The following is a 26,153-nucleotide window of genomic DNA, read 5'->3' on the forward strand; positions in this document are numbered from 1 at the left end:
TTTTTTTTGTGAAAACCGCAAGGGACTGTAACGGTCGGTCTGCGGACGTCACGCACCACTCTGACGCACATCACCTGAAGGCTGCCCTCGAATCACTGTTTTGTTAAACTAAGCCCATCCCTCATGTAATACCCCATCTTTGAGGTGCAATAAATAAATAAATAAATAAATAAATAAATAAATAAATAAATAAATAAATAAATAAATAAATAAATAAATAAATAAATATCAAGTCAGGAAGAGTCAGCAAGAAGCCCCTCATTGTAAGCATTATTAATCAATCAAATTATCTTCACTAAAATGAGAGTTTATTGCATTTCTTTATTTTATAACAGTGGCTGTGGCATTGCGCTGTTGAGCTATATATGTTGAGCGTATAGCATTCTGTGCCCACAACTTTAGCTGCAATATTTTCATTAAGGTTACTGATTAATAAAGAAGTAGAAAGGGAGAGGATAATTTTATTTATAGACAGGCAGAAAGAGGTAGACCAAATATTTATCAGAGGGTAATTTAAAGGTGTTTTTGTTTGTTTCTGGGCAGAAGAGAATGAAAACGCCTACATGGAACTTCTTAGCTCTTACTCATATTAAATCCAATTGGGCGTTTGATCCTCCATATTTTTCTTTCCTGCGTTCACCAACGTAATCGAAATCGACGCTCCCATTGGCATTTTTTTTGAAATCTGAAATTAATACTAGACTCAGCAAGAAAGTAAGTACTGCAAAGTCAGAGTTCCAGAGGGCGGCATATCTCATCTACACTCAGGGTACCTCTTGCCTCGAGTATCTCATGAGGTTCCAAGGAATTTCGCGCACCATTCATGGCAGCTTTGAGGGTACTTAATTAAAAAGAGAAACAACATGCAAGTAAACCAGTAAACCAGTCGTCGACCTTTGAGACGCACTGCGGACGTCACGTTGCATTAATCCCCGCAGATTCAGATTCGCTGAGTGGTGTTTTTTCTAATGAGTGAAAAAAAATTATCCCGGGAAGGAAAGTTAAATGCTGATCACAGTGGAGAACAAAACGCCACAACTAGACGCAGATGAATCACGAGTTTGTTGTAGTTTGGTACGGTGTAGAATGCTTGTGTTGACCGATTCCTGTGGGTTCTGATAATTACAGTACTTGAGAAATATTTTCGACAGCGTGTTTTCAGGACTGACCGTTTTTTCCCTTCTTTTATTCTTTAAATACAAACTGCAAACCGTGGTTCGGCCCAATCAGGAGTGAAGCATACATACAATACAATTACCGGTGTGTTAAGCGTACAAGGTAACAATTTTACCTCGCCTGTACTCCGATGAAGAGGACCATGCGAGTATGCATCAGCGTTTTAATCAAGACGTACTGAAGAAGTCGCGGTAGCGCGCCGTATTAAGAAGGCGACCTGCTGCTGTTCCTCTTGACCAGTGCTCGGCGACCTCTGTTTTTGACGTTGCGACAGTATCAAAGAAAAAAAATAGATTTAAGTAAGCATGAAATAAAAATAAAAAGTGTGTGTTGTGCAATGATCCATTATGAGCATTTTACATACCGAAGTTGATGTCTGCACTATTATTAAAATATTCAGCCGATGAAGAGGAGACGGCTACCTCTGGTAGCTTGTTCCAATAGGCCTATTACGGCTGGAATAAAAATAATTGTGATAGTTATAGTGGCTTATAGTTTATTTGGCCATTTTACTGCGACCGACACGCACGTGGTGTGGGTTATAGTGGAGTCCTTTAGTTTTTCGCATTCTGGGCTGCTTGGTAATCTCAACACCTTCTCATCCTAGTTGCCAGTGTTCGAAAGAACGGTGGGGCGCCCTTGTCGGCTGGAGTTACCTTATGTGCAGTTTTGACCGTCCTTGATAGTTTTCGTTTTAACGAACGACATATCATAGTAAAGTTATTGCAGCCGAGAATGCCTATTCCCTTTAGCTTTATCTGTTCACAAAAGGTGGTGTACAGTTGGTGGATTCCGTTCTCCAGCGCTGCAAACGGTCCTTACAACCGCGGTTGATTTGTGGTCAGATTGAGCACGTGCACTTTCGTCAGGATCGAAGTTTCATCTTCATAGGGACGCTTCGTTTTCTCGGCTTGATTCAGTAGAAAGGGAAGATTCCTTGTCTTGTGCCGCACGGTGTTGCATCACTTCGGAAGAGGGGGTGTATGCCAGGGGATGGGGAGGGAAGGGCTCTCTCTCTCACCATAACGCTGTCATCATGCCATTGTCGTCATACATTCGTCTTCATCCCATTAATCCTATTGATACTGTTGTTTAATAATGCTGTCGTCATTCATTCGTGATTATGCAACGCTGCCACCCCATCGTCGTCACTGTGTCGTTGTCTGAGAGTCGCTATCACGCATGCGATGTCATACCATCGTGGTCGTTCCATTGTCATCAATCCAGCTTTGTCATCCGGTGGTCGTCATAGCAGCGTCGTCATACACTCGTCGTCGTCCCATTGTCACGATGGCGTCGTCGTCGTCACGTGGTTGTCGTTATAGCATCATTTAAACATCGGCATGTCATTGTCATCATGCCGTCGTCGTGGTCATACCGCCTATCTCGTTCCATTGACGTCATTCCTTCGCCCCATCGTCGTCACTGTGTCGGCGTTGTACAGTCGTTGTCACGCCGCCATTATCCTTGGCTACCTTGGCAAGACTTACCGAAGTGGGCGATACCGGAGTACGTCGCATCTAGCGGAAGCAACGGACGTCGCACAGTGACCCCTACAACGTGTCTTCAGAAATATAGTGTGTCGCTGCATTCCTCCAATGCTAATTGCTTTACCATCGGCATTCATCGTAAGGTGAGTTCTGCCGTAATTTCTTTCTTCCTTCAACCACCGGGTCATGTGATAGGCCTTTCCTTCTTTGCTCTTGTTCGCCGTGCAATACTGCGGTCTCAACACGAGGCTCACACACACGAAGGCGAAGGGTCGCTAAGAGGGTACTAAAATAATGCATATCCCAGTCACTATGGGAATCAACGTTATGAGAAGTATTTTGCAGGTAGCTGGCTACCCAGCACGGTTCACGGTTCTTCGAAGCGTGGCCAAATGGACCGACGGTTTTGTTTAAAGCAAGCACGTGTTTGTTGGACCTGGGACGGTATGCAACGACAGGAGCAAGTCGATGGTGACGGCATGACGGCAGTTCTTATTTACTCTTGGAAAGAAATGTTATAACCTGCGCCGTTACGACCTGAACCAATCCCGAAGACAGTACAATGCCGCACAGTGCCTTCGTAGCGTTACCAGCTACGAGGACATAATTAGGGAACGTGGGCCAATCCCGAAGGTTCTGCAGTCTAACACAGCGCCTCAAAACGCTAGCTGCCACGAAGACAATGGGGGAAACTGGCACAATGGAAAAACAGTGATTTGTGACCGAATGGCAACTGGCGTGCGCGCTCGTACTATGTCGCGTGACGTACGCGCCAGTTTTCGCGAATGGCTAGTTGGCGTTTGCACTTGAGCACTATGCGTGCGATCGTGGTCCAGTATAGAGGCGAACACCTTCTCCTTGCGGAGGCATGCACGGCCCACCATATGCCATTGTGCATTTATATTTATGTGCGTGCGTGTATGGTGAAATACTGAAGTATTAATCAGGAAATAAGAAAATAAAGCATCGGTGTCAGAGGTTCGATACCACTATCATACACTTGAATTTTCTTTCATTGCGATATAAATTGTATGGACAGTCCAGGCGCACTTCCGCCATCGTCGAAAGGTTCCGCATAAAGTCCAAGGGCGATAAGATCATGGCCGCTCGACCTATGCTGTGGGCAGAAGCATGCATGGGCGATCCGAGAAGGATGATGGCTTGATCTCGCACGCGCAAGGGTGGAGCGGATTCGCGCCGTCTTTTTGCGCGCCAAGGGGGGTGGGGGACACGTTAGCACGCCTCACCTATTCTACTCCAGACAGATCGTGGCGTGGCTGAGCGCGACCGCGCGCTTGGAGGTAATCTGTGGTGGCTGCAAAGGCTAGGCAACCCTAGACAACCGATGGCCTCGTGTGCGCCATGTTCTCTCGCGCCTAGTTCGCATTGAAGCAAGAGGCAGCATGAAGGGCAATTCGATCGCCGCTGCGAGGGACTGTTTACAGCAGCTTACACGGCTGATAAAACTGGGACCCTTACTTCGTATATAGGTCTGATAATTTTCTATTGCGATCAGTGCTTCGCTTTCCGGGCAAAACTGCAACTTGTTCATGAAAATGCGGTGCCCCCGCTGAACCCTGGAATACTTCGCATAATACGCTACAAATGGTAAGAAAGGCTAAAAAAACGAAACAATTACGAAGTGTACATTAAGTGGCACAGTGATAACATCTTGATTTACATTCTCCTTAAGCTCTCTTCCTCTTTCATCTCCCAGCTTCGTTATCGTGATGTACTGCATTGTCCATCAGCAACTATCATTTTACGAGTTTTACAAAGCGCTAACTATACTATGTCTGTGCATTGCCTTTTGTTGCTTGCGGATTATGTAAGATCACAAGCTACAACTGTCCGGGTTTTCGTCGTACAGGCTACAAACCCGGCACAAACTGCTGAAGTTGCGCGATAACTTTGTGGTTAGCGTATCGTGCACGCTCCCAATTTCTTATCCAATGGCGCATTGGCCTAGATGAGCTTGCTCCCTGGTGGTGGTGGTGGGGACATGTTCGATTATCCTTTCAGCTCAGATTTCAGCGACGCGTGACGTCAGCGGCCCCCACCAAGCATTTCCACTGGCGCCCGTTGCGGTCGCGCAACGAGAAGTGAGTTTGGGATGTAAACTCGTATGGACGCTTATCTTTTTGAAGGTCTTAGACGCAAGGCACACGGCCCAGCCAGGGTGATTGATGGTTAGAGAGGAGAGTTTGCGAGCGTTAGCCGGTTGTAGGCTGCGTTCCCAGGCCAAGGCTGCGCCTTGAGCAAGCGTGATGGCGGCGCATGGCGGCTGTAATCGATGACGATGGCCTCGACGATGCAGTCTAACTCACACGTCCGTGTTCATTTAAAAGACCAAGTTTGCCTTTAAGTCACAAATGCGGCCTCACATATTGCCGTTATTATGTGACTAGGCGACTGTATTACCGGACAGAGTATAGTTCCGATCACATTGAGCGCAGATGCTTTCAGGTGCAGCTGTTATAGAGTTTACCCCAGGGTGTGGGTAGTTAGCGGAGATACGAAGATAGAACCAACAGAGGCTTGTTAGCAGTCGCCTTGTGCAAACCATGTCTCTTTTTCCTGTTATCAATGATTAGCTAATTAATGAAAGTTTATAACGTAATTAAATTAACACTTTCCTAACTGCGCAACCTCGTATACCAGCTCGTAGATCGCATTCGAAACCATAACATTCAGAAATTTCCACTTTGGTACATTTATGCCATTATTTTTCCGCGTTTCAAAGTTATGACAAAACGCGCTGCATGCTTCCGTGACATTTTGGTGGCAGCTGTCATGTTAACCCGCAGCAAGACGACCCCCGGTACGATGCCTTCGCTCGCATCGGTGCCGCAATCTATGCCGGCAGCGTCATCGGCCCCTGAAATGGACCATGCCAGTAATGTTTGAAAGGTTCTTCTTGTATCACTCCTCCCCGTGGGCGTCCGAGACGCACCGCCAGAGGCGGTTGACGCAAGTAAGGAGTACTGTCGCTAAGGATAGCGGCGATGGGTTCTCTTGAGGCTTCCGATGGATTGAAGCAGACACATATGAAACTTGAAGACAAATTCTATTTACAACTTTTTACAAGATATATACAGAGAAATGCAAAGTGGAACTGGCTCACATAGTGGGACCCTATATCGGCAGAGCCGATGGTGCATAGCATCGCAAGTTGAGTTCAGAACACTTGGTCGGGGCAACGGGGCCATGGCTTCTACCCTTCGGTGCCCCGCCCCAAACATTTACAGCCCAATCACCACCCAGTGGCTATGAGAGTGGTCCGCCGGCGCACCAATCCCTAATCCTGTACTAGGATCGTCGTGTGAGTGGTCCGCCGGCTATTCCAGCATTGAGCTTCGTTCAAGCGCCCTTTCCTTTACCACCTTTCACGGTGTTTTTATCCTCTCCCTAAAAACAACATAAAAAAACGCAACAAGAGGGAGGGTTACAAATGCATAGCAATCGTACCCCATGCAAAGCCACAGAGCCCAACACCATGGGCTCAATAAAAAACTAACAAACTGTAAGCCCCTGCAAACTAAGGCGGCAGGATGATCGACATGCGGGGTCTCCCCGTCCCACTATTGTAGTTCTTTGGAAAAACTGATAGCGTAGTAATTGCGGGCCATTCGTCAACGAAAGCTGCCGATGTGGCACTTTAGGCTCGCGTAAATTGTATGTCTTCCTCGGAGAGTCGCATCGCGGACCTCACTACACGTGTTTCCAGCCTCAAGTCGCCTGCTTCCACTGCTCAAGCTCCACCTGTCTCGGCACCTCAATCTCCTTTTCCGAATTCCGTCACGCAGCAATGTCAGGGATCGTTCCCAAGTCCACCTACCTTCGACGGTACCACGTCATGGTCAGCTTTTCGTATGCAGTTTCAGAAGCCCGTTGCCTATGCCAGCCGCCGCCTCAGTGAACCAGAGAGTCGGTATCACGCTTCAGAACTTGAGTGCCTCGCAGTAGTCTGGCCCATTGAGAAGTTTCGGCCCCTCTTCTCCGGCATCCCTGCTCTGCACTCCTGGTCACCTCACCCCAAAGCTCAAATCCTCGGGGCTCAACTTCGTTCTTCTGCCGCTGAGTTTCTAGAGTCTCTGCCGAAATCCGACCGTTCGAATTACGCAAGTCTCGTCTCAGCACTAGAGTCCCGCTTTGGTGATGCCAATGTTCAGCACTTATAATTACATCTTACATAATTAAAACACGTGCAACAGGGCCACCACAGCCGGCAACAGTGCGCTGCTCATGTCGATCGCCTGTTGTGGAAGGCCCTGGCTGGCTGTTCGCACTTTACCGCCGACTTGGTTGCTACCAAAGCCTTCATCGACGCCATCACTGACATCAACGTTCAACGCTTCGTCCGCCTCGCCCTCCCGTCTACAGTTCACGCTGCCTTAGCTCTCGCCTTGGAGGCTCACAATGTGAAACGCTCCACTGCGGTGCCCCACCCCCGCCCTTCTCCAAGACCACAAGCGTCAGCAGGCTAAACCAGTCTCAAATGCAACAAGATCGGCCATTACAGTCATGACTGTGTGCGTCGTACCCCTTCGTCGGGAAACTTCACTGCGGGCCATCGAAGGCAGCAGCCCGTGTAAGTCGTCATATACCTTTACTGTCACCGGGCCCGCTTACAGGTATGCCCACGTTGCAAATCCAGCTAGGTGAGCCACCGGAAAATGGTGAAGCCCTGGTGGATACCGGTGCAGCTTTTTATTTCATGACACCAAATTTGCACACCATTCAGTGCCATCTGAAGACGGCTACGTTCGCACCGGCCGGCCTCCTCTTAGCTGACGGAACTTGCCTACCATCCCTCGGAGAAATCTTGATGACTGTGACAAATTTCGCAAAACGTGTAAGTTTCCCACTCATTGTGTTGCATAAGCTCTGCGCACCCTTAATTTTGGGCTGCATCTGGTGCTCAACACTGGGCGTACGCATGGACTTTTACCACGCCGGGTGCATATTATGCTCCCTCACGATCCGGCACCTGACCTTGCAGCCCACACAGTCGCAACTAAAGTGCTGTCCTCGAGCGGGCACTCTATTTTTAAGTTGGCCAGCCACGCGGCCGCAGGAGCTAGTGCCTTTCTGAGCAACGGCACTTCGTCGTTGCGTAAGCATTTATCTTACTTTCGTACGAGGGCACGCGCCCTCTCAACGTCCGTGCTTCTACCGAAGCCCCACAAAAATGAATATGTTCACCCAGCACCACCGCTTTCTTTTCCTGCGCTTGCAACATCTACGGTAACAACACTCTTGTCTTCTGCTGCGTGGGTACCCGCACGTTGCGACATGGACGCATGCTTAGATGCGGATGTCTTTATTGACTGCACGATCTGTTCGCGAGCGGGCAATTAATTTGCCGTCCCACGCGCATTACTCCGTTCCCCTTCTTCGGCATTTGCTCTCCGGGTGTTCAACCTATCATAAAGCCCGCAGCGCCTGCACTCTGGAATTGTGCTGGCGTTCGGGGTAGCCCTGCAGCCCTGCTCCGTCCTCGCAACAATGCAACACTGTACTTCTACGGAGAGTGGCGATGACTCCGTCGATTGGAAAGTGTTCCATTTCGGCCCAAACCTAGCGTCATCCGAGAAGTCCAATATCCAAGCATTGCTGGCGAAATTTTGAATGTGCTCGGCGTTATCACTGAGCGAACTCTTGCTCATCATAAGACGAACACTCGCTCCCATGCACCCGTACGACGCAGCCCTCGTCATGATTCTGCTTCTCAACGCGCTGTAATTACAACTCAAGTGGAAGATATGTTACAGCGTGGCATCATATCTCGCTCGTTCAGTCCTTGGTCGTGCCCAGTAGTTCTCGCGAGAAAGAAGGACGGCACTTCGCGATTTAGCGTCGACTGTCGCCGCCTAAGCAGCATTACCAAGCTGGATGTATACCCGCTTCTCTGCCTCAACGTCGCCTTAAATCGGGTTCACGGGGCCAGATTTTTCACTACACTCGACCTCCTCTCCGGCTACTGGCAGGTTGAGCTCGACGATAACGACGCAGAGAAGATTACTTTTATCCCACCGGACAGCCCGTACCATTTTAACCGCCTTCCTTTTGGGCTCTTTTATGCACGTACGCCATCGTTTACGCTCACACGTTTTCCAAACACCAATGGCGATGGTGATGGTGTTTGGAAAAGTGGTGGGCTCCGCATAAAGCCTGCAAAGTGTTTCTTCGGCTATTCCGAAGTTACCTATTTGGGTGCTGTTGTGAGCGCTCATGGCATCAGCCCTCCTTCGAAGCTACAAGCTTTAGCAAGCGATCCGCCTCCTACAACGGCCAAACAAGTATTTGGGGCTTCGCCTCCTTTTCCCGCCGTTTCGTCGCTAGCTTCGCCGCTTGCGCTGCACCGCTCAATGAACTTCTGAAGAAAAATCACCAGTCCTTCCCCTCTCGAGGAAATGGGGTAAGCAAAGCTTGTCGCGTGTGTATCTGATCTTCGTCAGGGTAACATTCCGAAGCCGTCGTCTCGGGATCTTTGGCTCTTCGCTGACGGCGAGCCTCGGCTAGGGAAGCCCTCACGCTAAAATCAGCACGTCGACGACGAGTCTTTTCCCAAGCAAGTTCACGCCGGCGTTCATCAAACGCAGCTTGCTCCTTTGCAGAGCGCACCACGCGTGGCCTTAACTGACCTGAGGCGAGGGAAGCCTGGAGTAGCGCACGCCAACGCGTTTTCCTTCCATGTCCCTAGGGCCTGGCGACACACCAAACGAACCTGATGGGTCGCGTTCGTGTCACGTGGTCACGCGTGTAACATATCCAATGTGGGTGAACGCCGCACGTGATTTCTTTCTTTTTCTTCTGTATTTCTTCCTGTCTTCCTTCATTTATTTCGTTTCGTTTCTTTCTTTCTTGTCCCTGGCATGTGCCCTTGAGCTTGGACCCTGTCTGCACTATCATCAGGATCAGCCCACACGACAGGGGTATGTGCCATTGAGCTTGGACCCTTTCTGCACTATCGCCAGGATCGGCCCACTTTTCAGCGTGACACCCCCACCACCACCGCCGCCGACACTTGCGTGCCTATAAAGATTCGCTTAAAATCAGAAGTGACATTGGGGCCCCGACAAGGAATCAGCCTTCCAGAACATAAAGAGGCCCTGACGACTCCACTGAGACTCGCACACTAACAAGAGGACGCCCCTAGCATCATACATACTTACGCCAGTGGTCTTGGCCTTGGGGCGATTCTTAAACAATCCAACTCCGAGGGGAACGAGAAGCCCGTTGCCTATGCCAGTAGCCGCCTCAGTGAACCATAAAGTCGGTGTCACGCTTCAGAACATAAGTGCCTCCAAGTAGTCGGGCGCTTTGAGAAGTTCCAGCCTTACGTCCCCGGCAAGCATTTCACTGCGGTTACTGACAACGTTGCACTGCGCTAGCTGCCTCCCCCCCCCCCCCCCCCCCCACACACACACACACACAAAAAAAAGACCTAAATGCCAAACTTGCTCGGCGGGTCCTCAAACTTCAAGACTACAGTTTCAGGGTCGCTCATTGCATTGGTTCTTCCCACCAAGACGCCAACTACCTTCACGCAACCCTGTCGTCATTAACTACTTCGCGCCGGCATTTGCAGTACTCGATCTTCGAGTTGCACAAACAATGGATACTGAAATCTGCGACATCATCCGGCGCTTCTCTCGTGATACCAGTGCAACGAAGCGCCGCCTCGAGAGGCTTTCATCGGCTTATGCAGTCCGAGATGACATCCTTTATCATCGACGTACAGGAAGTGAATCGTACCTACCCGTGGCGCCTGTGGCCATGCGACTATCCATACTTTTCATGCGTCACGACGCCGCCTCCGTTGGTCACCTGGGTCAGCAGAAGAATCTGGCTCGCGTTATGGAAAGGTTTTGGTGGTCTGGCATGCGCGCCGGTGCCTACCTGTACGTTTCATCCTGCGCCATTTGTCAACCTCGTAAGGTCGCCACAAATCCACAACCCGTGCCTTTACAACCAATCGCCCCTCCTAACGAACCGTTCGATATGGTGGGCGTTGATCACATGGGCCCGTTTCCTCGCAGCAAGCATGGTAACAAATTTCTCATTGTGGCCACGGACTACATGACTAAGTGGGTAGAAGTTCGAGCCTCCCTGATTCTGCAGCCGCTCATATTGTGACCTTTATTAACCAGTGGCTCATATTCCAGCATGGCACGCTGAAGAAAAGCGACCTAAACAATGTTATGGCTTGGTGTTCCACCTGGAACATGACCCTCAATCTATCCAAATGCAACCTGTTAAGATTCACAAACAAAAAACAACCCCTGACGGCAAGCTATTTCATGAACGCCACACAGCTGTCCCTTGTGAAGGAATATAAGTACCTAGGAGTTATTTTTTCCAGCACTCTAACATGGAATGCGCACGTTGATTACATTGTATCGAAGGCTAGCAACACATTAAACTTCTTGAGACGCAACTTTAAACAAGCACCGGCCTGTCTGAAGGAAACCCTGTATATGTCGAATGTACGCCCACTTTTGGAATACGCGTGTAGCACTTGGGACCCTTTTACCAAAGTTAACATCAATGCTCTGGAGCGTGTGCAATCGCGAGCAGTCCGTTTCGTCACAGGTGATTATGACTATTCTAAAAGGTCTTTTGAAATCAGAAATACTTTGGGATGGCCTCTTCTTAAAGACAGGCGCAAATATTTACGTTTGTCTTTGTTCTATAAAATATTTCATGGTTTAACGGGCATTGAAAAACAAAACTATATACTGGAGCCTACATATACATCTGCCCGTACTGATCACACATTAAAAGTGCGCGAGTTTGTTACCAGAATAAATCCTTTCAAATATTCATTTTTCCCACGCACAATTCAACAATGGAACAAACTCCCGCAAGAAATTGTCTCCGCTCCCCTTTCAACATTTCCACTTGTCCTTCAAAGTTTCATTTCATCTCAGCCTGGACTCACATGAAAGTTATTGTTAACAGTTTCTTCTCCTTCAAGAGATTTGTGCTTATATTTGTGCCTGCTTCTATTTGTGCTTCTATTTGGGCTTGATTTGTGCTTGCAGGTCAATCTGTGCGATTTGTCCTAGCAATTATTTTTTTTTGCCTTTGTTAATTATAAATGAAATTTCATAGTTGTTCTGTGGATAATTCCGAATGAGATGTCACCAATCTGCATTTTGCTATGTATTTGTATTTTTTGTATTTGAATGTTAATATTTCCCCCTTACACTAATGCCCCACAACGGCGCTGTAGGTACTGTAAATAAATAAATAAATAAATAAATAAATAAATAAATAAAGTTGTTTTCCGACCGTGGCACAGGATTTATGTCGCGTGCCTTCAAAAGTTTGTCTAAACTTGTATACGACACGATGCAGCGTCTCCTCAACATCCACAAATGGATAGGTCAAGCGCACCAATCGTACCATAGAAGTCATCATTTCTGCCTACGTCTGTCCCACGCACGACGACTGGGATGACTACGTCGCTTCTGCGGTTTTCGCTCTAAACACATCCCAACAGGAAGTAACTCGCGCCACGCCATTTCAGCTACTCTACGGGAGGATGTCAAGGTTACCGCAAGGACACCTTTTTGGCTTCGACACGTGTCTGCAAGGACACCCGCAAGAGTGGACTCCAGCGAGACCCTGCGCCAGGCTCGCCTCCAAGCTCGGCTATAGCAATACTGCAACGCCAAGCGCCGTTCAATACGTCTTCTCAGTAAAGTCCTGCTCGCTCCTTCCAACCGGGCGATTTAGTCATGGTTCGACGGGCACTGCGTTTATCTCGGTTCTGCGGAAAATTCTTACCCCGGTTTTTTGGCCCTTTACGCTTTGTGGAAGCTCTGGGTCCCGTGATATTTCGTTTAGCCGTGATTCCAGAACTTGATGACAACCGTCGCAAACGCACTTTTCCTGCTCATGTGAGCCAAATGAAGCTTTACGTCCCTGATGAAACGTGTGCGGAACTCCTGTCTTACTCCTGTGCGAACTCGAGGGGAGAGGGGGTGGCAGATTCAACGGTAACGAAGAACGCCGCAGGTGAAAGGGCAGGATGAGAAGGACAAACAGTGGGATAGAGTAGCAGTGCATGGATCAGGGGAATAGTTGGTTTTAAGGCGGCTAAGATTTGCATGTGTCGTGTGCCGCTTGGAGACCGTTCAAGGGGCCGGGCTCCCGTTACAGTATAAAGTCCAAGGGCGATAACATCGTCGGCGCGCGCCGTATGCTGCATGTGAGTGAAAGCTTGCGAGGGTGAGCTGGCGATCACGGCTCAATCTCGCGCACGCGAGGGAGGGAAGCGGAAAGGAAGCGTAACGTCTACTGTCACGCGCAACGCTCCGGCGGGAGGGTAGGTTGTGGGGGGGAGGGGTTCTACTTCTGGCGGCCCGGGCAGCCGCGGAGATGGCTTTCCGGGCCGCAAGGCGCCGGCCGAAGAGTAATGAGTGAGGAGGGGGGGAGTGCCTGCAGACAGTCCGCCGTGTGCTGTGTTTTCGCGGCTTAGTTCGCGTTGATGGGAGGCGCAGCAAGAAGGCCACTTCGCTCGCGTTGCTGCTGCCGCGTATTTCCGCGGCCATCGAGTGAGATGTGTTCATTTTTGTTTGTGTGCGCGTCACTTCATGCTTGTTAATTTAGTTAGTGTGCCTATGTTTACAAGTTTATAGGGCCGATAAAACTAATACGGCCACTAATTTGCTATGGCAAACGATTTCTTACACGACTTTTAGGGGTGGTGGTGTAGCGCGCGCTAGGCGCGGGTCCGCGCTCACAGTGCACTCTTGTTCGCGTTTCGCGGCACAACTTCGAAACACGGAAAAAAATTACCGAGGAAAGCGCAGCGAGTTGGAAACTTATAAAAATTTTGTTTTCAAATGCGACGCATTATTTGACATCCGCGCATAAGCAATCAGCAAGTACGTAATAACGAATGTAATTTATTCGAATCACCTCGTCAGTTATAGCAGAAAAAGTTCTCCAGTTCGCGCAAGGCGAATAATAACAAAACAGCGTTGTTGACATTATCCTATACCGTAGACTTTGTTACAGCGAAGCTGTATATGGCTAGGATCTAGCGGATGGTCTCCGGTGACATAGACCAACAATGCGGGCCGATCCTGGTGATAGTGCAGAAAGGGCCCAAGCGCAATGACCCGTACCTCCGTGGAAAACTGGTAATATATATATATATATATATATATATATATGCGGGGGCGCATATATATCGGTTCATATATAAAGTGCCGTAGCACAGTTGGCAACACGGATGATGGATGGCCCATTGTGATACCCCTCGCCACCGCCGGTGCCCCTTTAAGGAGTGCCCAATCGTCGTGGCCCTTTGTCATGTGATATAGGTCACGTGATGTAGAGATCGCACTGGCGCTGTTATCAGCAGTTGCGCTGTGGACTTGCTATGGGACGGAAGCTCGTCGTTCGCTCGGAGGAAGAAGAACGGGAAATGAAGGAGCGCGAACGCGTGCAGAAGTGCGAATGGGCGCGACAACGACGTGAAGCCGCTAGCGCTAGCTTCACTGAACTTCCCTCTTCACAGGGTGGATGGGCTTTGGATTTTGGATAGGCTTTGGATTTTCTAAAATGCGAAGCAACCTATCTATCTATCTATCTATCTATCTATCTATCTATCTATCTATCTATCTATCTATCTATCTATCTATCTATCTATCTATCTATCTATCTATCTATCTATCTATCTATCTATCTATCTATCTATCTATCTATCTATCTATCTAGCCGCCTACGTCTTGGAGCTCTCATCGTCGTTTCGTTAACTTGGTATTTACAAAAATTGGTATAGTATGACACGAGTGTATGACGAACATAAATCATAGTTCATGACATGAATATCAACGTGTGTGTCACGTAGGTCATGAGCGCCAGTCCCTGAAAAAGCGGCACACAGGCGCTGGGAGTCAACAGGACTATATGCTTGGCGCCTACTGAGCTGTTCCAGCTGTAAATTTGTAAATAAAATAGGTTTTGCAAGTTTTCTTATTTTTCTCAAAACGTGTTTTTGGGTAGCTTCACGAGATTGTCGGAGTGATATCTCATGACCTAGAAAAGTTAGAGCAATTAAAAAAATGAAATTAAATTATGTGGTTTTACGTGCCAGAACTAGAGCACTGCACGGGCTCGGGCTTAACCGAAAGCCCGGGCCCGGCCCGGGCCGGGTAGAGCAGTTTTTTCACGGGCTCGGGCCGGGCTCGGGCACGGCGTGTGCTTTTTGACCCGGGCCCGGGCCGGACTCGGGTTTCTTGACGCGGGCCCGGGCCGGGCTCGGGCTTTCTGGTGGTGTGCATGTAACGTGCAGCGAGTTATTCTCGGGCGTCTCAACTCTGAAAAACATGTATTTTTCGGTCTCGGGCCGGGTTCGGGCCAGTTTCGAGCCGGGCTCGGGCCGGGCTCGGGCCTAAGGTAAAAGGGTGGCGGGCCGGGCCGGGCGGGTAACGTAGATTATTTCCGGGCCCGGGTCTCACCATAAAAGTTTTGATCGGGCTCGGGCGGGCCGCCCAACGTAAAAACGGGCCCGGGCCGGGCTCGGGCCCGTTTTTGGTTTCGACCGGAATTCAGGGCGCAGGCTCACGTTGGTTTCGACGGGAATTCAGGGCGCAGGCTCCTTTCCCAAGCGCATCACCCCTGAAGAAAGCCGAACGCCAGGCCGGGGCACGCTTGTACCCATTTGAACCAGTGGGTGCCCGGCGGCGGTGGGAATCGAACCCATAGCCTCCCGCCGCCGAGGCGGGCGCTCTACCACTAGGCCACGGCTGCGGTTCGGGCGGGCCGCCCAACGTAAAAACGGGCCCGGGCCGGGCTCGGGCTGAAAAAATCGGCCCGTGCAGTGCTCTAGCCAGAACCACGATCTCATTATGAGGCACGCCGTAGTGGGGGACGCCGGAAATCTGGACCACCTGGGGTTCTTTAACGTGCACCTAAATCTAAGTACACGGGTGTCTTCGCATTTCGCCCCCATCGAAATGCGGCCGCCGTGGCCGGGATTCGATCCCGCGATGTCGTGCTCAGCAGCCCAACACCACTGAGCAACCACGGCGGGTCACAGCTAGAGCAATAATTCTTCCTTTAGCAGAAAGCCTAACCTGCATACTACGAAGTGCTAGAGGAGAATTAAAATTTCTGAGCATGTATATTTCTATTTTATTATTATCCTTTGTAGTGGTAGCCTTAGGACAAGGAAATAAATTTCATCACCTGCAGAATGGCTAATTATGATTTCATTTGAAAACTTTTTGCAGCCTTGCAGTTACTGCATATAATAGTATCTAGTTATGCAATAATATTCACTTTCTGCTGAGCAGGTTTTTCCATTGTCCCTGCAAACAATAGAGCGGCAGCTTTGTGTAGCTCCTGATCAAATGGACCTACAAGTAAAATTATTGCATATTTGAAATCAGCACAAAAAAACTAAGCAAGCCTGTTCATTTTCATTAGATTTGGCCATAAGATGCAGGAAATAATCTCCACAACCCATGTCCCCCCTTCAGTAGCTTCATATGGCGGAGGTTATACGCCTCTTGTTCGAATGATGCCACATTAGGCTGTCTGCGAAACGATTTTCAAGAAATAACATGGATGACACAGTTTTAATTATAAGTGCCACAGTGTTGATTGGTAATTTTTTTGTATATAATGCTGTCGCCAAGATGGGCGCGCCATCGTGACGTTGTGCTCGGGAGCTAAGTGTGACAGCCGCTGTTGCTAGAAAGGCCGGAAGGGTAATGACACTTTTTCGTGAGTCTTTTCCTTGACCACGTTTTCCATGTATTTTGCGGGCGATCCGATGCGAAGGTGGGTGTTGAACGCGCCTAAATGAGATAGAAATATCTCTGCCAGATCGTAGCTCTTTTTAAAGGCGAAGCATTTCTTTGCGAACATTTGCCACTTTGACAGTATCTATCTATCTATCTATCTATCTATCTATCTATCTATCTATCTATCTATCTATCTATCTATCTATCTATCTATCTATCTATCTATCTATCTATCTATCTATCTATCTATCTATCTATCTATCTATCTATCTATCTATCTATCTATCTATCTATCTATCTATCTATCTATCTATCTATCTATCTAGCCTCCTACGTCTTGGTGCTCTCATGGTCGTTTAGTTAACTTGGTAGGTACCAAAATTGGCATGGTATGACAAGAGTGTGTGACGGACATAAATGATCGGTCATGACATGAATGTCATGACATGCGTGTCATGTAGATCATGAAACAGCTGCCTACGTCTTGGAGCTCTCATGGTCTTTCCATTAAACTTTTTTTTCTAGGCACTTTCTTTTAGCAATGTATCTACAATGCGAAAGAGCTGCGAACTAAAACGCCGATTACGCAGAGCAGAAGCGAACATGTTCGCTTGGGCAGCACGAACTGCTCTTTCAACTGAGCCTGTCTTAAGTTTTATCCCAGACAACATGTAATAGTTTTCACATCCTTCATATTTGCAACGTTCTAACACACGACGTACCTTAAGCAAGAAGAGCTGTTGCGCAAGTATATATATAAAAGTATACTATATGGAAAATAGCGTTTCGGCGTTACACTGCCATATGGCGCGATTCATGAGTTTGCATATGTTTATTGAGACGAGATTCACGACGTTTAGGAGAATTGCAGTGCTGCGTAGATCATTAACTGCTCATGACAGTGAGTAGTGGAAAGGGTATGCCAAAGTACGACCTTGAACAAAGAGGAGGGCGCTGGCAAATTGGTTTATGTTTCAACTTTTAGAGTGTACTAACTTCATCTTACACTATTTGCAACTTTTCAACCTCCGCCCGGCGGGTATAACAGTTGTCTTATAAGTTTCGCTGACTCATTCATACATGTTGGCGCTCACATTTCCCGTGACCTCATTTGGACCCTTCACGCTAATCAAATTGCTAATTCTGCAAATTGTGTACTAGGCTAAATCTGTTGCAACCTTTCTATAGTCTTTTTCTTTGTTGAGCTTTTAGCCAACAAAACTCTTGTCTGCCCCAAACAAGAATATCCAAGGCCAAATAAATCTGATTAAAACACTCGAATGAGTCAAGAATCAAATTACACTAAATTGTTCCTAGCTGATTATGTTTACAGCATCGTAGTGTCAAGGCACTAAAATAGGCAACTCGGTCTTCCCATTCAGGCCAATCTTTGCAGAATATCTTGACTACAGGTTTATCACGATTTATTAATTCGCTACCGCTTAACAACGAACTCATGATACTCATAAAAAATTATGGGGTTTTAAGTGCCAAAACCACCATCTCATTATGAGGCACACCATAGTGGGGAACTCGGGATTAATTTGGACCACCTGGGTTTCTTTAAGGTGCACCTAAATCTAAGTACACGGGTGCTTTCTGCATTTCGCCCCCATCGAAATGCCATGATACTCATCCATTGGGTCTCCTGCACCATCCAGCCGAATACCATCGTCCCTTCACTAGCCTTTACCAAAACGTTCCAGCAGTTTATTTTTTGTACGTACTGTAATTGTCTTCCCAGTCATACTGTTGTAATCATTAACGCTGCTGGCTTTAAATGCGCCGTTGAAGAAGTGTCTACCGGTGACAACGCACAGCAATGCATGCATTTACTATGTGCTCATCCTGAGTATTATTGTATCTACTGTTATTGTACCCACTCCTCACGTAGTCCTTCGCGGGGCCGTTGAGCTAACATAATAAATAAATAAATGAATAAATAAATAAATAAATAAATAAATAAATAAATAAATAAATAAATAAATAAATAAATAAATAAATAAATATCGCATCTTTAGGTAAGATGCATCGCTGGCGAATATACAGGGAGATAACTTTCAAATTTTATGGAATTTTTCAATATCGTCTGTGGCACATAGCAAAAATCTTGTCCTTGAGCTGGGTTATTCCAAGAGGCGGAGATTACTAGCACGATAATTTGGAACACATATGCAGCTTTTAATTATTTCAACTTTTAAATAAATTTTTAAATAATTCCTTTACGGCCCATATTGCAATTTGTGTATTGTAGCCGGTGAGCTTGCAAGACGTATCCATTTGAAATTAATTTCCTGGATGACACCAGTTTCGAGATATTTATCTAAGTGTGTAACGAAATACCTGGGCGTTCCAGTTACTTTTGTACTTCAATGCAAAAAAGAGCGCTTTGTTAAAGAAGTAAATGTAACAACAGTGCATTTTTTCGGTAAGTTTGATGGCGCATATCTCAAAACTCGCGTCATTCTGGAAATTCATTCCAAGGGGATGCACCTTGCATACTCACCCGATAGAATTCGCAAATTGCAATATGGGCGGCGAAGTAATTCATTCAAAGTTTAATTAGTAGACGTTTGTTAATTAGTTGATACGTGTTTCGATTTCTCGTGCAAGTAATGTCCACCTCTGAGTAATCGAGCTCAAGGGCTCGAGTTACCTTATCTGCAACATTTCAAAAAAATTGCATAAAACATAAAATTAAGTACATAAAACGTAAAACATACATGGTCACTCTATACATTCAAGTGGACCATCTTTGTTCGCGATGTGAGGTTAAAAGAAAGAAGGGATAGTTGGTATTCCATTAGTAAACTTGGCGCGTGAAGGATGACCAGTGACGAGAGGACAGGCCGACAAACAACCACGCTTGTAACGCCGCGCTGATGCATTGGAGCTGCATGAAGAATGAATCACGCCCCCTTATACCTCACCACTCGAACAGGGTGTTTATCTCAGCGTGCGCTGAGCGTAGGAAAGAACAGTAACAAGGGCTGTGATAAGTGGCTTGAAAATTGCCTCTTTTAGAAGATCGATACTGGGCGCGAGCACAACACTTCTCGGGAAGCACGAAGAATGGCTGTCGGATTGCGAGAGTGGCCTTTGAGATACGCCATGTCGTAATAGCAGTGTTTATCGGGAGTTGAAAAACACAGTAAGACGACGTAGTCGCGATCCTTCGTCTTGCTGTTTTCAAGTACTAGTAAGCGCGGGTGTAAGCAATATCGCACCAACTAGCTTCGCTCTTTAACTGTTGCTAAACAGGCTCTATAGTAAGCGAAAAGGGCCGCTGTGTTGGTGTAGCGAAAAAATGTATTACGTCCAAATACTCAAAAACCAATGTGGGCGTCTTGAATGTTTTTGTGTGCGTAACACTCCGCGACACAGTATGGGAACTGTACTCTTGAACTTGCAGCTGGCAATTTTGTTGTTGGAGCTCAGCTGAGTTCTTATATCCCAAAATAATTATGCATGAGGCTTTCGTCACCTGTCATCTTTTATCGAATATCTATGTTGACACTCAAAATAAATAGGAGACCTTTTAGCGCCTTCACCCACACGATACTACGAACGCAACTTACTCCGTCTGTACGCCTTGTTGTTGCACGCTAAGGAAGCTTGGACACTTAACAAAATAGCTCCAGCTTTGAAATTGTTAAAATATTAGCACCCTCAACACCCTGGTAACCTTTCAGGCTGTATTAGACTTCATAGGACCGGAAAACACAAATTTCGTAGCATAGTATTTTCTGCTCGTTTCAGGAAGACACCACGGGAAGATAACAAATAAACCTAGTATTATGGATTCACTTGGAATTTCACATTTAAGGACACGTTAACATCCAGTTGACGCTTGCATACGAAGGCACCTTCGTATACGTCTTTTCCTTTTTTTTTGATCGCGTACGAGCCATAACAGCAGCAGCACATGCTCAGTCTACGAAAAGCGTTTGTGTCAAATCATAGAGCTATAATTAAACAGCTATGCTGCATATGACTACAGATGACAGAAAATTCGCATTTCTAGCATCGACGTAAAAATCGACTGAACTGCATGGTTTATCCCGCAGTAAAGCTCCGGCTTGCTACCCTATTCTATATATTTGCAGTACGCGCAGAAGAGAGGCCCATACCTTTCACACCTGTGGCAAGAAGCTAAACTATATGTAATAATTAATGGTTCTTGGTGTGGTAGACATACTGTCTATTGATCATTCACATGAAGGAAGCTGTGCGCAAGTCGTCTCTGCCAAATCCTGAGGATACAGCGATTTTTTTGTTAAATAATATTACAAATTTTGTCTACTCTTCCCGCCATTTATTCCACATCTGATTGCCAAATTATTGTACAGAAATGACAGGTACAAATGAGCGAGTAAGAAAGCGCGCACATAGACAAGATAACTTGCGCTTGATTCGATCTGTAATGCAATTGTGCTACGTGTGCCTAGCCACTTTTCGGTTCCTTTAATACTGACATCGCCCAATGTAGCGCTAAAACGTAGCGCTACACACGAGTCGACACATATCGCGTTCTAACTCACCTTGCCTTCTCTGATTTCAGCGGCGAGGCGAGTGGCGGATCGCAGGAGCAGCTCGTTCTTCACGGGAGGCGCCCTGTGAGGCTTCGACCACAGGTAGCGAAGCCAGAACAATAGCCGCACCACGTTGCACCATATGAAGACGAATGTCTCGAGGAACAGGGCCCAGAGCCCTTCCCGAAAGCTAGCCATGGTCTTCGCCCTGTCGGCTGTGCGTCCGGGACGCCCGCTGTATCGGAAATAAGGCCCAGACGCAACACCGAAAGCGAGATAGAGGTGGTTGTGTCGAGTGACTGATAGCGCGCCTTCGTGGGGCGGCGAGCGCTGTTACGAAGGCGAGAAGGGCGCACTGCTGCTTGAAGATCGTGGCCGGCGTTGCTCGCATTATCCAGGGACGACAAAAATAGACAAGGGCGGTGAGATAGCGCGAGACGGCGCTTCCTCTGCACTCGCCGTGTTGTCGCTACGCGCAGGGATTGTGTAGCGCGCTACTTCGCGCGACTGTGCTGGCCTTTCTGGCATGTACAGCGGTGAGCACTGTTAGGGTGAACACGCGAGCGCGTGGCCGACGGCACTGTCAGCGCCCCGTTACGGTCATCACTGGAAACATTGCGCATGCGCATCACGCCTTCCGCGAAATAATTGTTCCACCGCGCGCATGACGTCATGAATGCACTTGTTCGTCGTCTGCTAGCCGCATTTTTGTTTTCTAAGCCCATGCATCCTGCATTTTAAGATTTCTTTAAACATCTGTGCTTGAACAGAACAAGACAAAAAAACTTGTATTTCTATGGGGGCGTGTCTATTCGTTCCCTTCAAAGTTGTTGTGCATGCAACGCCGTATATAAAACAACCAAACATCTTTCGCAGCCGTTCATTCTGTCGCCAGATCGTATTATGGCTAGGGTTCCCGATGATGAACGGCGTTCAATTGTCGATCTTTCCCTGAAAGGTTATTCCCAGCGGTATATTGGCGCTTTAGTTAATAGGCCCCTGAAGACTGTGAACAGGATAATTCAAGCCTACAAGTATGAAGGTCGCATTCAGGATGCACCCCGCGCGCCCCGCCCTAAAGCTACCACAGACGATGAAGACGCCCTCATAGTTGCAGCTGCTGTTCGTAACCCTTTCTTGCCAGCCCCAGCAATACGCGAGGACTTGGATTTGGACGTTTCGGACACCACTGTTCGACGTCGCCTGCGTACTGCGGGCCTTCGCAGTCGCGTCGCAGCGCAGAAGCCACTACTAACGGCGGCAAACAAGGACGCACGACGGCAGTTCGCTGAGCTGCACGAAGCATGGACATCAGAAGAGTGGGGTCGCGTCATCTTTTCGGATGAGTCGACGTTTTCGACGCGACAAGACCAAAGATTGCGTGTTTGGAGACTACCAGGCACACGGTGAGGCAAACTTCCTGCTTTGAAAAGCAATTGTTTTAGTTAACGTCACAATGCCACGCAGGAACGACCCCGACAACGTGCAAGGTGTTTCTGCCAGTGGGAGATCGAGTGTGAACGTGTGGGGTGCTGTTTCAAGATAAGGTTTAGGGCCCCTGCAACGTATACGTGGACACTTATCGTCGGAACAATACTGCAACATTTTGAACAATGTGCTGTTGCCATATGCGAGCAGTTTATTCCCAGACGGTGATTACCTGTTCCAACAGGACCGGTCACCGATACACACGGCGCGGGCTGTCAAGGAGTTCCAGGCGGAGCAGCACATGCAGCTACTGGAATGGCCTCCGAAAGGAGCGGACCTGAATGTGATAGAAAACGTGTGGGGCCGTCTGAAAGCTTCTTTGGCAAGGAAGCCCCTTTATTCCGCGACTTCGGACCAGTTGTGGGCGCAAGTCAGCAACGAGTGGGAAAGGCTGAAAGCCGATCGGGAATATGTTCGATCACTTTACGACTCGTTACCGTCCAGAATAGCTGCAGTCGTTGCTGTAAGTGGTCACATGACTCGCTATTAGATTTGCTCATGTTTTTATATTTGTTCTCATGGTCTTGTTTAACTTGAATTGCAAAAGTGCAATTTTCTTGAATAAAAAGTTTAATAATTATCCCTCTTACACTCACTTTTTTCCTTCACGCGCCAATCTTCAATCCAGATGGACCTTGAAATGCAGAAGGTATCAGCTCAGCGAACAAAAAATGCGGCTAGCAGACGACGAACAAGCGTATCGATGACGTGATGCGCGCGGTGGAAAGAGTGTTTCGCAAAGCACATGCTGCGCATGTGCAATGTTTCCAACGATGGCTGTTACGCGGCGCTGATAGTGCCGTCGGCCACGCGCTCGCGTGTTCACCCTAACAGTGCTCACCGCTGTACAAGGCAGGCCGATGTTTCGTATGCTCGCACGGTATTGTGACTTGTGGGAACGTACACGAACGATGACAATCAAAAGCGCTCGAAGGGAGGTGCTGCTGTGCTAAGTGCCTTATCGAGGGCGGCGCAGCGTCGTAGTGAGAGGAAAGAGCTGGAGGTTTTCTCAATTAGCAAAATGCGAATTACGTGAAAGAAAGGGGTAATTAGCGTTGGCCAAGGTGACTTCTAACTGGTGAAATCAAAAAGCGACGTGATCCTGAATAGCATTAGGAGAGTGTAAAACACGACCACGCGCAACGTATAACAAAAGAAGTCGCAGTCTCGCCCGAAAGGTGAAGCATCGATTGTGATAGCACTATATTAGACAGCTATATCAGGTAAGGATATTAGTTTTATCGGCCGTGTAAACTTGCAAACATTCGCTTACTAAATAAATTAACAAGCACATGTCCCGCGCACACACGTTAGCATGAACACATCCGCGCGCAGCGTGAGCCCTTACAAACCGCGCGCCCCTGAGTGACCCACCCGAGAATCACGACGCCCCCTCCACATACCACGAAATCACTAAACACTCCCGTCTTCTGCGACGCTCATACAGCACACCACGCCGCAGCCTCCATCGGGTCCAAGCGGTCACTCTGCGCATGTTACAAACAGATACATACCCTACACAAAACAGACGTCACTACTACCAACCTGAGCTTTACGACAGGTCTTACTGAGATAGCTGTTACTCACATTTAAACGTCTTCCACCTTCTCTGGCCGTGCTCGCGAGCTCACCCCGACATTGAGGAAGGAAAGAACAACTTCGATCAAGCCACCAGGAGCGACCAGCTCGCTCCTCAACTCTGCGCAGTCCAGAGAGTCCACGCCGCCGCCGCCGAGCTTCAGCTTCCGGCCCCGTCGTGGGAGAAGGCCACTTCGTAGGGGTCAACGATCGCCTACGACTCGCAGGACCTTTCAACACAGTTGATTTCATTCATTCATTCATTCGGTCGATGACCGTGGAAAGTCGCTGTCAAAACGCTGCAGACAGGAAGCGCGGCAGCAGCAGCCAGCGAATTGGGCACAACACTGTCAAGATACAGCACCCGCGCGGCCACACCGTAAGCAGCAGTCGCCGCCAGGGTAGAACGCTGGCCCCCTCCCTCGCCTCCCCCTCCCCCCCCCCCCGTGCCTCACGCGCGGCAGAAGACGGCGCGCTTCCGCACTGCCTTTCTCCCTCACGCACGTGAGATTGAGCCGCGATCTTCGGCTGACCCTCGCAAGCTTTCACTCGCACATACAGCGTACGGCGCGCGGCGACGATGTTATCGTGTTTGGACTTTATACGGAACAGCACGGCGACGGCGATGGTAAAAATTTGCTCGAAGTGTTCATATAATTGCTCTCACGATAAGAGAAGAAAAGTATTCGGTCTACGTGCATTAATTATTCTATTCAATTGCCCCAGTTACTGCAGGAAGCCCGTATGAGCCAGTTTGCCAATTTGCATAATTTTAGCGTTATAAAAGAGCGGAGTTTTCCCGTAAAGGAGAATTGTGCTTTGGGGACAGAACGACCTTTTAGGAGCAATTATTTTGCTGATGTCCCAGCGCTGATTACATCATCTGTCCTCCGCAGCCGCGACCGCGGAGTGCATTGAGCACGGTAAACGAGCGTTAATGAATACTTACAATTTTGAAAAACAAATTTTAATGAATACATCGACTTGTAGAAGGATTGAAGTGTTTCAGTACGTGTTATGTATCAGCTCAAGTACGTTACTCCACTGCTTACAGGACTACTGTTAAAACTAGATTCACTCGTTTAGAATGTGTTTCAAAGGGACATAAAAAATGCTAAATTAGTTTACAAATAAAGTATTCTATCAAAACTCTATATTTCTTAACATTGCAGTTAGAGGTTTCACAGCTAGAGAAGAAAATACAGCCCAACTTCATTATTTCTTTTAAATCTTGCGCCGAGACCACCACGCCGGTATTCCAGTATCAAGGTATTCTGATTCATTCGCTTTTTCGAATTTGGGCCTTTGTGTAGCAGTAAAGGTTCTCTGCATGAGCTTTCTCAATCCAGTTCTCGCAACTTCAGAAGACAATGAAAATCAATTTACCGATAAAATAAAGTCATAGCTTCGCGGGATAGGCGAAGCGTTGATTGCAATAGCAAACTATTACAATATTATTAAGCTATAGCAAACTATCTATACGAAGTATGGTGAGCAGTTTTATCAGCTACAAAGCTGTGTAAGCATTCGCTTACTAAATAAATTAACAAGTACGGTGTCACACGTGCATAGGCAAATATGAACACATCTTACTCACTGACCTTGCACACTCGCTGTCAGAATTAGATTCTGGGGTATTACCTGCCAAAACCACGGTATAGTTATGAGGCATGCCGTAGCGGGGACTACGGAATAATTTTGACCACCTGGGGATATTTAACTTGTCCCCAATGCACGGGGCACGGGCGTTATTGCATTTCGCCCTCATTGAAATTCGGCCGCCGCGGCTGGGAATTCGATCCCGCGACCTCGCGCTGAGCAGAGCAACACCGTAAGCGTTATCCCACCGCAGCGGGTGTGTCAGAACGCTGGCGTGATGAAGAGCGGCAGCAGCGGCGAGCGAATTCCCGTTCGTGCAGTCTCTCGCTTCAATGCCGAATACGCGTGCGAGAACACACCGCACCCGAACAAGCGGAAAGCGCTCCCCATCGACCAAAATTCCCGGGCTGGTGCCGTGCAAGGTGCCGGTAGAAAGAGAGGTCCAAAGCGACGTCCGAACGTTGAGAAAACAAGCTTTACATACAAATTTACACGATCCTGTACAAGAACGGCTCCAT

At 47.9% G+C, this 26,153-nt stretch overlaps 1 protein-coding gene across 1 annotated transcript in view; it reads right to left on the reverse strand.

The window, feature by feature from the left end:
- The window catches only part of LOC119461766 (fatty-acid amide hydrolase 2-A), a 46,952-nt gene extending 25,616 nt beyond the window's left edge, over window positions 1-21,336 (reverse strand). Inside the window, exon 1 of the mRNA XM_037723145.2 lies at window positions 20,980-21,336. Within this exon, the coding sequence (XP_037579073.1) occupies window positions 20,980-21,168 (189 nt within the window). The 5' untranslated portion in view covers window positions 21,169-21,336. The remainder of the gene's footprint in view (window positions 1-20,979) is intronic.
- Window positions 21,337-26,153: the final 4,817 nt, after the last annotated feature.

This window comes from Dermacentor silvarum, chromosome 8, assembly GCF_013339745.2.
Source record: "Dermacentor silvarum isolate Dsil-2018 chromosome 8, BIME_Dsil_1.4, whole genome shotgun sequence".
Taxonomy (NCBI): Eukaryota; Metazoa; Arthropoda; class Arachnida; order Ixodida; family Ixodidae; genus Dermacentor; species Dermacentor silvarum.